This window comes from Lathamus discolor, chromosome 3 (genome assembly GCF_037157495.1).
Source record: "Lathamus discolor isolate bLatDis1 chromosome 3, bLatDis1.hap1, whole genome shotgun sequence".
Lineage (NCBI taxonomy): Eukaryota > Metazoa > Chordata > Aves > Psittaciformes > Psittacidae > Lathamus > Lathamus discolor.
In genome coordinates, this window is record NC_088886.1 from 38299844 (window position 1) to 38316143 (window position 16300).

Genomic DNA, 16300 nt, shown 5'->3' on the forward strand with positions numbered 1-16300 from the left:
GTCAAAATTCTCCTTAGTTGTGCATAGGTGGTTACAGAGTGAAGATTATTTCTGATATTGCTGCCTTCTTCCATATTTCATTTCTGACACTCAAATATCTCCCTACCTTTGACAGGAAAATGAATAATTTATCACAGGATGCTATTCAAGTAAAAGCAAAATAGTTTACACAACTTGAATCAAAAGTGCTGCAGTCTGAAGATTTACACTTACAACCCTACGACTGGCCTTATGCAACCTTCCTTTTACTCCACAGGAGCAAACGCAGGGGAACAGTGTTGATTTTTGCTGAAAGTTTAAGCTGTGGAATCAGCAATGGCAGGTTCTCAGAAATGTAGAGCGCTGCTCTGGTGCCCCTTAGAGAGGGTTCAGCTTTGGAAAGCACTGAGCCTCCTTGCAAGTGAATCTGGCAAAGAGCCACCTGCATCTCCATGATCAGTATTTTGAGTATTCAGCCTAGCCATATCCAGTGAGACATCCACAGTAAAATTAAAGCTTACTTGCAAGACACAACATGTAGTATTGCTGAGGTCGTGAGTCAGCTCCACATGACCTCTCACCTCCAGGACCCACACTTGAGCACCGCTGACTTGCTTTAGGCATCTTTACAGATCTGTATTACATGAACTTGTGGATTGTAACAAGGACAGTACATTTTCTGATTTGTAACAGACAGTATCTAGGTAAACCCACAATTCCTTCATCTCCCAACACCAGTAACTTCATGAACTTCAAGTATGCACAACGAATGTTCAAAGTAGGAATGGAGATAGGGTGACAGAATATCGGGCCTAAAGCAGAAACAAATGCCTCTTCTTAAATGAACACAGACACTGGGCCAATAAACAAGCTACATATTTAATGAAAACCATGGAGTTCTGAGTAATTATTTATCAGTTCTTCTAATCACTAATCTGAAACTGGAACTATAAAAATCAACTTTATAATGATTTGCTCTGTTTCAAATTCTGCGTGGCATGTTTCAGTACATACTTTTGTTCAGTTTAGATTACTTAAATGCTATTTCCATTTTCTTTCCAGATATTGTTCACAGTTCTTCTCCAGCATGGATCTGCTAGACAAATGTAGATGTTGATTTATGAGCAATAGTAGGTACACCCTATTATTACCACTAAGTTTTAGTTACTTATAACAGATCAGCTTTTAGAATTTTTTAATATCCTGTAGTGTTGTGAATTACATAAAAGGAATAATTTTGCATACAATAAAAATACCAAAATTATACAACATAATACATGAAAAAGAGGAATTTACACTTGTACCTTACATGGAGATCAAATAGTTTTTATTTACTATGAAGGAAACATAGAAGGAGATTAGAAAACAGAACAATGACAAATATTTACCATTTGAAAACGCTGAAATGAAACAAGAGAAACAATTTTTTTCCCACTTCTTGTTACAGACAAGGCAGTATCGAAACAGCTATTTTAATAAAGGACCAAGTCAAACTAACACTTTTCAGAAAGAAAAAGTAAAAACATGTTAGAATGCAAATTTAATATATTTTCTTTTTATATCAGTGATTTAAAGAAGAAACCAAAGAACATTCCCAGAGTCAGCCTTCCTTTTTTATTTTTTTTTTCTCACCGCAGATTTGAGAACAAGGAAAAATAACACCATAAAAAAGCTTTATGAATTTCTTCACTCACATGGGAAAGCTGATGCAGGTCATTTCCAGTGAGGTATGTCCAGAGATGGGGACTCAGGTTAGTCTTCTACTGATGCAATAGTTTTCTCACAGCTTTGCTAGATACCTCAGAAGAAATACTACTGTATTTTATTTGGTTGATCTCTGGCCTTTAGTTGAATGAAGGACAGATTTTTTTTGTAAGTATAGTTGGGCTAAATCTGATAGATTCAAGTAAGACTAATAATTCAGTATTTTAAAAGTCACACTCAGACAAAGGGAAGCTTCATAGACTGAAAACAGTCACTGTACAGAAATAGGTATGCCACTAGTCTAGTCAACAAAAGTCTGTACCACTACTCACAATAATCTTTCTATTATTTCCCATTAAGAGTTCACAGAAAGCCTCTTGTAGAGGCTCTTGTAGATTATCAAACAATTTAATGTGCTTAAAATTGCTCAGAAAAAAGTATTTCTTGAAATCTGTTGAAAAGCTTACTATTTTGTTTTAAAGAGTAACCTTTTTTTTTTCCCCCAGATGGTAACAGTAGTGGGTAGATGTTCAAGGAAACATTTCTTTCCCCTCAAGCCCACCATAAGTGAGGAATCATGCTAATGCTGGAGCAGCTGGATCAACCCATCAATCTAGAAGAGACCCTCAGCAAGGAGATTGTCTACAGATGCTCAAGATTCAAAGACTGCTACTGCAATGCACAGCGGAAAGAAGAAGAGATAACAGTGAAATCATTTGCCCTGAATCCTCCTCCAGCTGCAGTAGATGCAATGGCCCAGGGTGGTACCGCTCGCACCCCTACTGTTACGCTAGTCAGTCTGAACTTTGACAGTCTTATTTTTGCATTTTTCTTTAAACTGCTGCATTATTATATATATATTTTTGATTGGAAGCTATAAAATTACATCTTCTTGTGTTGCCAAGTGTTTTGCACCCCAGAGAAATTCAGTGCAAAAAGAGAAAATTACCCTCCTCTGACAGCCTGCTCATCTACAGTGGGTAGCTCGGCAATACAAGTCGCCAATCAATGAGTCTGGGAGAAAAATGGAGGATAGAACATTCTTGTGTCTTCAGATGAAATCTTTATTTTCTGTACAACTCATACTGAGTATTAAAATCTCCTCAAAAAAGAAAAATAAAACAATTTAATGGTAGGATTTCTTAGTATTCATGGAGAGCTGGTATGTGATGGTCACAGTGGTTTGCTCAGGCTACTGGACTGCCCATCAGCCGTTCTTGCCGGAGAGCAATCAGCCTCTGAAACCATTTCTCTTCTGCTTCTGCCTTCTCAATAAACAGCTGACAGACAAGGGGGAGAGGAAGAAAAGCAGGAACAACTCATTAACTTTCTCTTTATTTGCTATACTCTGTTGAAACATATGCAGACTATTTTGGTGCCCAAAGGTGCCCAGCTGCACAGGGGTGTTAAAATACAAAGGTGATAGAAACACATTCATAAAGGTAGTGACTTTTAAGGATCAGAAAGCCAAGACATTCCAATTTCAGTCTTCTCCTGAAACAGCAAGTTTGCCATATTGTACAGGTCTTAACCCTTGTCAGCCATGTTCATTATACAGAACTCGCATTAATTTATTTACTGCAAGTCATTTATAACTTGCTAATACTTAAAAAAACCTCTACCGTAAGTATTCCTATTTCCAATTACAAAGGATAAGCTTAGCCATAACAATTTAAAATGATCTTAAGTTTGTCATGTATTTAAAGCCTTACAATCTGCCAAGGTCGACAAGTTCTGGCTCTTTCACCAGGTTTCCAGCTGCAGAAACCAAAAGCATTTTTTCATGAATTTTGATTGAACAGGGATTTTTATATGAACAGTAACTTCATTTCCCCTGCAATTAGTGTGCTACTTTGTTATAAAATTTGTTTGTAGCTCTAAAACTATATCACTAGTGAACTTCTTTTGTAATTATTCTCTGTCAGATGGTGCAAGGAGTGTGATCCTGTTTAAGCCAATAAACGGCCCATTAGCTAACGGTCTCCGGACCACAGGTTATTTGATGAGCAGCAAAGCAAAATGGTTGTTAGTTATATGAAGTTGCTCTTTTTCAGTGGGCTGTCTTGTTCTAAAGATGAAGTAAATATTGACACACTTACATTTGGATGTGCTAAAGAATTATCATCTTGATATTTGATGGCAGTAGGAATATTGGCAGATGGTCGTTCTTTTTCAGGAGCAGATGTATCAACAGCTCCCACTCCGATAGTTACAGGTTCATACTGTAGTTCGGTAGGTTCTGTTGACTAAAAAGAAAGAAACACATCTGAGTATTTTATCTTCAAACACCCAAAGGCGGCAGAATTGTAACTGAGTGCTCAGCTTTGCTCTTATTGCAACACATGCCCATGAAAGGATCTTCCTGCAAATAATTCTCAGCATGCTCAGTGGGACACACTGGGCATGGGCTAAAGTCCAGACTAAGCACATGAACTGGAAAAAAAAACCAAACTCTTTGCCTTGGGCAAGGAGAGAGCTTGCAGAACCTTAGCTTTGGCGTTTTGGATTGCTTCTGAAGAGGCTGCAGGAACTTCTCGGAGACTTTGAAAAGGCAAGAAAATGCAAGTTCTTGGGGAAACATACAGTGGTAATTAAAAAATTCAGATGGAAAACCTGAACAAAACTTTTGCCTGCATACTTCCAAAACCAAAATTGTCCAAGTTCCCTGGAAGATCTGACAGCCAAAATGCAGGTAAAATTCTGGAACCTGGATGTCCCCTGTTAAGTTTTTGGACAGCTGACTGAAACCAATGCCAGTTTGGTTCAGGGAGTAAATATGTTCTTAAAGTCTGGCTTCAGTTAAGCAGAATGGAAAAAAATCCAGACCTCTACCTTTAATTACAATGTAAATGTCTGATTACTTTTGGATTTTAATTCTACTTTTCCTATAAGAAAATAAAAATCTTCATGGATTTACATGAGTTTAAAAGAATTTTTTAAAAATGGAGTTGCTCACCATATGTAGATATACTGTCAAAACAGCCAATTTCCTTGAAATTCTTACACATTAAAATTTGCTCTTTGAACACCACACCAAGAACACTGGAGAGTTGTTGGCAGGATTTAAGATTGTCAACACTGATGCTCTTTCATCAAGGGAAACTGCTTAATAGTGCAGCTTCCACCTGACTTTGAATGGATTATGCACCAAGAAAGGATATTGAAAACTTACCTTTTTGACTTCTTTACTTGATCTGAATGTCTGTGGAACAAAGGAGTCACTTTCAATAGCTTCAATTTCTTTTGCTCGTTTCACTTGCTCTACCAGGGTGGCTTGGTCTACAAAGAGCAGGTGTAATGTCAGTATACATTAGTGTAAGCCTGTGATAAATGCCATGTGTAAGCAGTGCCTTGAATATATTTTACAACAGTACATAACAGAAACAAAAAAACCTCAGCTTGTAATGCAGCCTAAAACCTGTTACAGAGAAAAACTCCTTTAGTAAAAGCAACAGTGAGCTGGCCATTCTTGTTCAATGCATGGTATCATTCAAGATGCCAATTTAAGAACTTGCTAGAGATGTCCTTGCAGAATAACTGCTAGGTTTATGACATGAGCGTTTCCGGGAGAACCTGAGGATTCAGGAACAGTGCAGACAACTCAGTGGAGTTCAACCCATACAGAGCAGTAAAACTACTTCTGCTTGTATTCAGGTGAACTTGGCTCCAGCTGTGGATGTCCCAAGATACGTGCCACCACCTGTCTTCTCATGACAAGCTAAGTGATTAGTTTGGCATTAAGAGTTCCACCATTAGATGAATTTACAAAACAAAAAATCTTAGAATCTGGTAATAAAATATTCCTAACATAAACACTGAATATTGTGTGCTCATACGATTCTCTGGTGACCGATTTGCAGCTGTTTAACCAAATGAGCAAAACTGCTTCTGAATTGTACTGCGAGACCTTACAGTGCATGTAGATTCCACAAGATATTGTTGAATCCCAGGCTGAGACTTTATTTTGTCAAAGCAAATGCTGCTCCCAGTGACTTTATGGCAAAGAAGAGCAGCTCCTGCCAGCCTTGGTATGAGCTACATTAAACACGTAACTGGGGTGCTGTCAGATAGGTTTTACTTGTTCCTTCATGGCTCAACCAGATGATCTCCTGGTTTAGATTTAGACTGGTGCCAGATTAGACCGGCAGGAAGCTCAGAGCATTCATAAATGCAAGGTGCACTTCTTTTTAAAAATCACACTAGTGATGGGTGACAGTGAAGTTCTATGTCACAGCTACGTTGACCTAAGCTGCCAAAGGGATGGTCTGTCTTCGCTCTCTCCTGCACCTGTTGTGCAGTCTGGTGTTGCTCCTTTCACCAAAAGCTGAGTGATTAAATTAGCTCCCTTGCAAGGTGAAAGCTTGAACTTGTGCCACAGCCCAAGAAAACACCACGTCATCCCTGAAACTTGATGCCAGACTTGAAATGCAGCAGCAACATCATGCACAGGCTGGTCTGGTGCAAAGTGTCTTCTAGCTCAAATTCGGTTTTAAAAGGTTTTGTACTACTAGCCTTGATGTCAGAGTGGGTGTACCTGCCCCAGCCAAAGTTCAGAGGCCAGCTGCCTTCTAACACTATGGCATAAATTCAGATCAGCTTTTTGGTTAGCTTGAAAGTGCAGCCGTGTCTGCCCTGCACTGACAGGACACTGAGGACATGAGTTTGAGTCACAGAATCACAGTCTTAAGTGACAAAGTGAGAAGAGTGCCAAAAAGATGAGGAAAAAGCAACATAGGATGAAACAGTGCTATTTTTGCAGGTGATCAAATAGTACATGAACACACAAAAAAATATATGTAACTTCCATCCTTTTGCAATGACTAACCACTGAAAACTCATTTCAGTCTAGTAATGACAAGTAGGTGGAGCTTCACATGAGCAAATAAACTACCAGCAGCTCAGAAATATTCCTGGAACGGCCCTGTGCATGCCAAATTAACAACTTCATTTTTTACCAACAGGTTGTACAGCAAACCTGCTTTAATCTCAGTCCTGGGTGGTACATTACGGTACACCAAAGTACCAAAAAAGTACTGACACAAAAGTATCGGCTTTACTGTCTGCTTCATTTTCTGCTTCTTCAGATTCAGTGCTCCGTTCACCTTCCCTACCTACTTTTATGCCTAGCTGCAGCAACAAAGAAATCCTGAATTCATTCTGCTAACTGCAGGCTTTTGTTCACAATTTTAACCACTTTACTTACGAAAACCATTTGCTTTACATGTAGCATACTGGGGCCAGTCCAAGACGGCTGAGGTGCAGAAGCAGAGAGGAGCGGATGGTTTGTGCTGTGAGCAGCATGCGTTTGTAAAATGGGTAAGGCAGACAAAATATAAGAAGAGACGGGACTTTGAAGCAGCAAACAAGAAGCTGCCTCAATGCTTAAAAATTATTTGGGAATATTATTTGGTCTTTATGGATCTGATTAATGCTCCTTGTATGCCCAGCCACAAGCCCCTGGAAAGGTTTTGTTGAAGCCTCAGTGTTTGTGAGGCTTAGGGCAAGAGCTGCGCTATAGTGAAGTGCATAAGTAACACCTGAGGTCTGATTTTATGGAATTTAGAAGAAAAAAACCAATTCCCTTGCTTGCAGTTAAGCTTGTGTTTAAAGTTATGCTGCCTTGCTGCTGAAGTCTTCTCTTTTAAAAAGGATCCCATGGGAAGTATGAGAACAAATATGCTAATGCCCTACTAGGGAGAGGAAATCGTAATCCATCAAGCTCTTGGGTTTGAGGATAAATAAAGGAATGGTAAGGTGTACCTGGTAGTCGCAGTGTTAAGTCCAGGTACCAAAGAAAGGCAGGTGAATGTAGATTTAAAAGCAACTCTTATTTCACAACCCCCCCCTCAGTTCGCAGCCTGTTGTAGTATCTTAAATGAATCTTACACAAACCTGCGGGAATGACAAATTATTAAGGGGCAAAAATCGCTAAATGTTTAGAATTACATCAGTGACATTAACTTGGGGAAAATGGACTGGAGGAAGCACAACCCATTAGTGTCTGATTTTTCTGACAAACACATTATTGGTAGATAAAACGACTTCCATATGTTGTTTGTCAGATGTCAGTAGAAAGGATATGTATTTCATAGTAAAATCAAAAATAATGGAGTCAGAAAGCTAAGAGGCTACAGACAAAAAAAAAAAAAATCAATACTAACTCATTGCACAGCAAGTCTTCTTACTGTGTTATGGTGACAAATATAAACTAAATCTTGTTTAGCCCTAAAACTAGGGCTTGTTGAGGCCATTTTTTATGAAAACACAATTCCAGCAGCGCTCACAATTACCAGACCTGTCACCAGCTCTTTCACTGACACTCGGCTGTGGCGATACCACACAGCGGCTGGCCAGGCAAACCTCCCTGCAGGGTGCCATGGGGTGCTGTAGGGTGCAGCCTGTGCCCAGGCCAGCCCTCAACACCCACTGCACTCCTCCATCATTGTTTATAGCCCTTATTGTGAAAGGGATGCTACTAGGGGAATATCTAGTTAATGTGGTTTTATAGGAAGCCAAGGATTTTTGCCCCGTTTACCCAGCCACAGAGGATTTACCTGGGAAAGCCGTCCTTCAGAGGTTATTCAATATTTTACACTTCTGATCTATATTTACATCTATTTACATCTTCCCGTGCCTACATAAATATACCCACATACACACTCATCTTTTATAGCTCCTATTTTCATACTGAACCAGTCTATTAGCAGTAACTTGAAATGTCACTTTAGGAATAAAATGTGAGTTAATCCTTTAGATGCCGCCCAAAAATTTCACAAGCACAATAATTCGGAACACTTGAGAATCAGAGGAAAGGAAAAATAAGTTGCCTGCAAGCTCTGCGTAAAATATTTCCATTTCTCTGCTTATTTCTAAAGACAAGACTGCTGACGAAGCACGCCAAGAATTTAACAAGCATTGAAATGGAAGCATTAAATGACTGATAATATGAATGCCCCACTAAATAAAAACATACTTGAAATATTTCTTGTCTAATCTTTAGGTGTGAATTTGTGATGCTTACTGGATGAATTGCTAATCCTATAATCCTGACCACAGAAATGAACCCATGCCTTTAACTAAGGAGTTTTCTTTCAAGTGAGTCTGACTTAAGAATCAAAGCTATGACATAATTAACCTAAAATATTCCTCAGAATAAATAATCCTTCATATTTTACCAATTATATTTAAAGGAAGATAGCTGGCTAATTTAAATGACCCATTTCAAATATAATGCATTTTAAGTAATATGCTTTAAAATACAGAAAAAGTTGCAATTGTACTGTTCTTTTGTTTATGAGTTGAGGATTAAAAGAAGAAACCACAAATAGCAGACTAAACAAACCAGCTAAAGAGGAAAATAGTTTCCCCTTCATCCCATTTTATTTAGGGTTAGCTTAGGTGATATTGTGTAATTTTTATACAATTGTATATACATAACTGTAGGGATAGTCACAAACGCATTATAGAACTGTGTGTTGGTTCAACAGAACCGCTGCTTTTCACGCCCAGTGCTTTTTAATTGCTTCCTGTTTTTATGTCAGCTGTGCAAGCAGACACGTTCAAAGAAAAATTAAGTTTTTATCTGGACAAGATGCAGCGGAAGAGACAGAAAAACTACACGGTGCTGAGACATACTGGCTGCCGCAGCGCAGCGCACGGGAGTATTGCTGTTGAGCAAAATGAAAGCACTAGGAAGAGGAGGCAAAGTCCAGCGGGAGTGGTGGGATTCACTTCATTTGTGTCACTACGAGACCCTAGAAAACTTGGGGCTCTGATTTTCAGCGACTTCCTCCCCGCCCCTCAGATCTTTTCTCTGCGCAGGACACAATCAGTGATGCTAACGGGGGCTCCCCCCTGCCACTGGCGCACACGCTGGAGCCCGCAGGTATTTGCAGAGCGTGACCTCAAGCCCTGACACCTTTCCCCATGCCCGAGCGCCGAGGTCCAGGGACGCCTGGGGTGACCGGTAAAGCTACGAGGAAGACCCGGCTGGTGCCTTCCCCACCGCCCCTCGGTGCGAGACCTCTGGCACCCGCCAGCCCAGCACAACAAACGCGCCAAGGCACGAACAGCGCCCGCACGCTCCTGTGTTAACCATGAACTTCCCCCCACCCCGATCCCTTCTCCTCCGGCCCGCTGGAGCCGGAGGAAGCCCTCGGAGGTGGCGGAGCGCCGGGCAGGCTCGCAGCCGTTAGAGGGAGGCACCGCCACGCACAACGCCGGCCGCAGCCCGCCTTTGTCTGGGGCGGTGGGAAAACCGCGATGATGAGCCCCGGAGGTGCCGCGAGCCCAGCATCCATCCCTGCATCCATCCCTGCATCCACCCCTGCATCCACCCCTGCTTCCATCCCTGCTTCCATCCCTGCATCCACCCCTGCATCCACCCCTGCTTCCACCCCTGCTTCCACCCCTGCATCCACCCCTGCTTCCACCCCTGCATCCACCCCTGCTTCCACCCGTGCATCCATCCCTGCATCCACCCCTGCATCCACCCCTGCATCCACCCCTGCTGGGCCGCCCGCAGCGCGGCAGCCGGAGGGGGAGCGGGGATTAGCTTCAAAACTACCTCTTCCCTCTAACAACTTTAACTCAGGATACACGCTGCTTGACGCCGCTAACGTTTCCAGCTCCCCTCCGCAGTGTCAAAGCGCTGTTTCAACACTTGGCCACACTATTTCCCAGCTCTTGAGGTTTCCGGAGAACTAACTTTTTCCAGACAAAGTCACAGAAACAATAAAACGTACCCCAAATAGAGCACCTGTGGCCGGAGAAAGTTTTTAGTATTGATTTGTATTCTTCAAACTTAACTATAAGTACTCTGGTAGTACAATTATAATGCATTAAAATAGCAACCTGTAAGTACTCTAGCACTCTAATAGTACTACAGTACTTGCAACATGCTATTTTAATATATCATAATGTATTATATATCACATAGTGTTCTATACTACACTTTAGATATTTTGATGCATTAAAATATATATTTAATGTACTAAACACATATACAATGTAGTATGTAGTATACAACATAGTATAAAATATATAACGTAGTACTTATTAGAGAAAGTGTTAGAGTACTTACAGTCTTCTGTTTTTATAAATTATAACCTAGCTTTCACAGTATTTTAAAACAAGTCTGGACACTAATCAGTTTTTCTTTAAAAAGAATGGAAATACATGGTATAAAATTGAGCAGAAAATATGACGGGAAACTTTAGCAATCGAGTTCTGGATTTAAGAACATTTAATTTAAGCAACTTAGGAACACTGGGATTCCTGCTCCAGCCACACATTTAAACTGCATGCAGGTTACCCTCGCTGTTGCACTTTCACGCACATGCTAGTTCCTACATTCGCTCACATTTTGAGGCCTTTTGGGGTATTTCTGAACAGATTCTGGGAAGAAATCAAACTCGGCTAACAAAGCATTAGCAAACAGCCCTGACATGCTTAAAATTGCCAGAGGTTTTCCTTCTGTTAATAGGGGGAGCACAAGAACCCCCCCGGGTGGGAGAAGAGGGGCAGCTCGGGGCCAGCGAGCCGGCTGCCCCCACCATACACCCAGAGCCACACGGCAGCACCCGCCGGGAGAGGCAGCGCAGCCGGTGCAGGGCACACCGCATTTGTCACTGTGGCTAATATCAGAGCCTCGCCGCTCTTTTTTCTCAGCACACAAAAGCAAGATATGTAATTCAATGGTCAATTTACCCTTGTCTCGTAGGAGATTTTTCCCCGCTAATTGATAGAAATTAAGCCATTAATCAAGCCACTAGCCATCATTCAAACCAGGGAAGATGAATACAAACTTTCATCATAACCACCTTCCCCATTTTAGTGTTCATTAGCATTAATTTTTAATGCAATTATGCTATTCTTTTACGCTGAGCTCATAAATTACTGCTCTTTTGTGCTCGCTGGCCTTGTAAAATCCAAGGTAATGCTCTGAGCTCTGATCTTAAAGGCAATTACTGGGTTCTTCTATCTTTTATATATCTCTATCCCAAATAACCTCTATATTGTATATACAAACTAACGAGTGTTATATTACACGTAAGTATAATATATAACAATTTGTCTATGTTAAACCTATACACGTATCTATTATACAAATGCAGATGAATAAATTTCTGCATCTAGCCATACCCCGCTATATAGAGGGAGCTAACTCTATAGAGTTGGATATTGTACTGGATGTACAATAATGAAAAAATCCGGTGCATTTTAGGCTACAGCAGGAATAAGACGAGCAGCTGAACTTTGGCACACTGCAAGATACGCAGAGCAGCAAGGCTGAAACTTTGCAGCGTCCAGGCTTTTGCATTTTTGGTTTACAAGCAAAAGTAATGTGAAAGTTGAAGACGGGTGACTGTACGTGCCCAGTGATTTTCCTTGTTTTTCCCTACTGCATGTTATAATGTGTGGCAACATCTGCAAAGTCTTTCCAAGATGCGCTATTTAACAATTCCACAGTATCACACACTGACGCACGGTGCCACTGTGATGCTCGGTGTCAGTAACTTCCATGCTTTTATTCCAGTCCATATATTGATTCTCAGTAACACATCAGGGGAAATGCACAGCAGCTACAACCACCTCTGGCTGCTCTCAAACACTGTATTATCATTTAAGTGGCTAAAAATGAAATGTAGAGTAGTAAATTGTTGTTTGTTTGGTTTTAATTATTTTGCCACTTCTTTCCTGGGCTAGGCCTTTAGCTGGCACATAAAATAATGCCATTCACACCAGCTAAACATCTGTCTAGCACCAATAAAATATGCTACATGTATTTAAAATCCCATTTCATCAAGGCCTTAGCCAGCATCAAACAAGACAATTCTCAGTTAAGACCCATGCTTATCCCACATATTCACTCTGGTCTCTCAGATAAATACCCATTTGACATGCGGTATGTACACATGCAATGTTGGCACAGCCACCAACATCCACAAAAAAAACATTTTTTAACAGAAAATAAAAGACTCCACAAAAGGGACTGTGGTTTAAGGAAATGGACACAATTTCTGTCAAATCTAACCAACAGAACCGTCTCCCCCAGCTTCACAGGCTCCTTAATTCATCCCTGTTTTTTTGTGAACACGGACACGAGCTTCTCACCGAGATGCTCTAACTTGCTTCTTCATGATGCAGGCTGCCAGCACAGCTCTGAATAGTCGCCGTGCTGGCACAATCGCTGCCTGAAACAGGGTGGGCAGCAAAAGACATCTAATCCAGTAAACCCATCAACACGATGCTCTCTGCACATACTTCCTCACTCTGAGGTAGGTGGCGCAGAGGTAGGGGTGTGAATATGGATGTGGCTGTCATATGTAAACTGCAGCCAGCCGAATAAATGAATGTATTTTGCAATTTAGACTCTCTCTTTTATCCCCAGTCTATCAATCTGCCTCTGACTGAGCTTGTAACACTACAAATCCTGAAACAGTTTTCGGAGACTCACTTGATGACAAAAACAACATACAAAGCAAACCCGATGGAAACCAAAGGAAGGCTGCAAGGCAGGTGGGTTCCAGAATGGGAATCCTGCCACCCAGGCTGGTCACCTTGGACCACCACAAAAACATTCCTGTTTTTTCTCCCTTGTTTGGTAGAAAATAAACATCTGAGATACCAAAAATACACTAGCCAAAGTTTTTGAGAGGTCCTGCAGAGCCCACTTGGAAAAGATTGTTTTAAATCCATATTGATGACCCTGTTAGACCATTGTTTTAGACATCTTTTTCTCTCTATATATAGATTATACATTGCCCTGGTAACAATACTTTTAGCAAAGATTGCCTAACCCATCCTGCTACAAGATCCTGCTTTGAGCTGCTTGCAAGTTTGTCAAACCTGAAATGTTTTGAGTTAGTCTTTGGATGCTCATCTCTACCCCAGGCTTAATGTTCTGTAGAAGACTTCAGTCCAGCTGTTTATGAAGACAGTGAAATGGTATAGATCTGCCAACTGCTGGTAAACTTGACTTCCAAACATTCAGTTACTGCTTTTGCCCTGCTATTCAAAATTCACCTTCATTTAGTCAAATCTTACATCCCTTGCTCCTGCTTTACCAAGATTTTTTATTTTCAGCACCAAAAGACTGAAGATAGGCTTAATATACACAGCACTGCATGGTTTGCCATGTCTAACACATATGTACAAGCTTAATATCCTCAGACTTCACTATAAACGCTGCTGCCGCTTCAGATGATAGTGAAGAACGACAGTTCCCCTGGAGCTCTCCACAGCTCCTGAAGGAGGGATGAAACCATACCAAGCAGAAGTGAAAACGGGAACAGGTGTGTTGCACAAACAGGAAAATGCGCAGCAAAGAAGATCAGGGTTAAAGGGATAGCTGGAATTTTAACTGCAGTTAACATGCCCTGAAGAACTGCATTTGAGACAAGACTGTTCCTCCCATTTCATGGCGGTAATCACAGCATGGCCATTGACCACCCTGCCCATTTTCTGCAGGAAACACAAGGGCTGGACCAGGCTCCTGCCTCAAACAAATCACACATGGCAACTGAAGTAAATGGGAGCAGGGTTTGGGTACAAAAAATGCAAGATTGAGTATGGTGGAGACAATGTTCTGCCTTAGAAGTTCTCCAGAATTGAAACCCTGTTATACTTCTGTCTCTGCTCTCAAAACCCCAGAATTAATAATACCAAGCTGTTGTGAGGATAAATTAATGTTCATGACATGTTCAGATCCCATAGTGATGAGTCCCTGGAACAGCCTGTGAAGAAATTCATACTGCTGCTTTTAAGATGAGGTTTGAATAGCTACAGTCAAATACAGTACAGACCTGCATTTGAATGGTGAGAATATAAAATAATTAACTAAAGACTGTCCAAAATGAAACAACCCTGACTGAGGCAGAGACCCTGCAGAAAATTTGCAGTTAAGCACTTTAAAAGTCACAACACTTGATTCTGGGTTGGGTTTTTTTCTTAATTTCCAGGCATTTGATTTGGTTTAATGCAGAAGCATGGTTTTGGTGCGTGCATGCATGAAGGTACACCTGCATCTGCACACACACAAACGTGCTTTGTTCTAGACAGAGCTCAGAATAGGGCTGTAGAGGTAATGCATGGGCTCAAACATCTCCGCTAATGAGTACATTACTAAGTGAGGCACCAAAGGGAAAAAAGAGTAAGAAGGGTTTCAACATTCGGCTAGCCTTTCATTTTATATCTTTAAGGATATTTCTCTGCTCCAAACCTCTAATTTAGCTAATTCCATTCACTCTCGTTGAGGAGGGAGCCTTCCCGGGACACAACCAACCCTTTTTTCTTGTGCGTCCTTCCTTTTCACAAGGCAGACAATATTATCAAGCGAGCAGGACCTGCCACAGCCCAGCCTAGGTATCCCCATAGGACACATTCCCCCCAGGCATCACGCATCAGCACCGAGCTGTAAGTCAGCGTAACTGGAGAAGCACGGGGAGGAACACTGGCTAACTGGGATGGGCTGGAGGCTAACCAAAGACTTAAAAAATGAAATAAAAAAGCCTCGAACAAACAACTTTCTGACAATTGTTAATGGATAAAACAATTACACTCAATTCCTTCCCTGAGGAATATGCGCACTGAAGTAATTTTCCCCACATCCCAGTACATGGAGCCCCTGAAGGCCTCTTTCCTGATGGAAAAAAGGGGTTGGTACTGGTCAGGGTGGGGTAAAGCATCCCTCCAGCTTTCTATTGCTGTTGGCATGAGTAGTTTAAGCCAGACTCAGTCCAAGAGAACCTAAAACCTAAGTGGCTGGCTGTGCAGTTCCACTTTTTGTTTTGTTTTTCATCAGCATAAATCTTCAAAGGAAGGGCATCTGGTTGGTTACTTTGGCAAAGAGCTCCATCCACAGCTGGTCCCTGCCCAGTCCCTGTCCAGGGAAGCCCTGGATCTGGTCAACTCCTGCAGTCCCGAAGCTTGGGACAGGACTAAACGCTAGACTTAGGGACAAGGCTTAGCCTGGTGCTTGCTTGCACAAGGCTTAGTGCATTGGTGTAACCAACCCGGCTCCTCAGGACACGCCATGCACTCTACCTGCTGTTTATTTGCCTTCTGCTGTGCGTTTTGGTTGTTTCTGTTGCACTGGTTCGCTTCTTCCATTTTTTACGTTTCCCACATCTCAAAACCAGCGTTCAATTCATCCTCACCCTTGTAAAATTTATTTTCCCTGTATATTAAATGTATTTCTGTTTAAAAAGAAACTGATGATTTGGAGACAAATACGAAGTGGTATTTCACTGCTGGAAGGAGCCTATGCACGATGTGGTTTTACTGTCAAAATGTAGATCTGGGAATTTTGCCATGTTAAATCCTCGGAACGCAGGCCCAGGAACGAACTAATACCTTAATGCTTCAACGTGAAGGAAAGAAAACATAACTCAATTAAAATATATACTTTGGGGATTTTTCTGACACTCTATATACCCGGGAAAGCTGCCATCTACCCTGACCTTTCTGTTATAATTATGTATGTCATCTTAAGTATCATTAATTTAGTCTGTATTTCACTCATCCTACATGTTTACCAAGTGTCTGGATTTTTTCTTTGACTTTAAAAACCTACATTTTCCTGTGAACAAAAATACTTAAATAAAATGAACAACAC

The 16300-nt window shown here is 41.2% G+C and overlaps 1 protein-coding gene across 4 annotated transcripts in view; it reads right to left on the reverse strand.

The window, feature by feature from the left end:
• Positions 1–844: 844 nt before the first annotated feature.
• RSRC1 (arginine and serine rich coiled-coil 1) overlaps positions 845–16300 on the reverse strand; it is a 172177-nt gene continuing 156721 nt past the window's right edge. For all 4 annotated transcript variants that reach the window (XM_065674698.1, XM_065674694.1, XM_065674696.1 and 1 more), the window contains 3 exons: positions 4856–4962; positions 3783–3929; positions 845–2963 (listed from right to left, as the gene is read on the reverse strand). In XM_065674698.1, coding sequence (XP_065530770.1) covers positions 2871–2963; positions 3783–3929; positions 4856–4962 — 347 coding nt within the window. In that variant the 3' untranslated portion in view covers positions 845–2870. The remainder of the gene's footprint in view (positions 2964–3782; positions 3930–4855; positions 4963–16300) is intronic.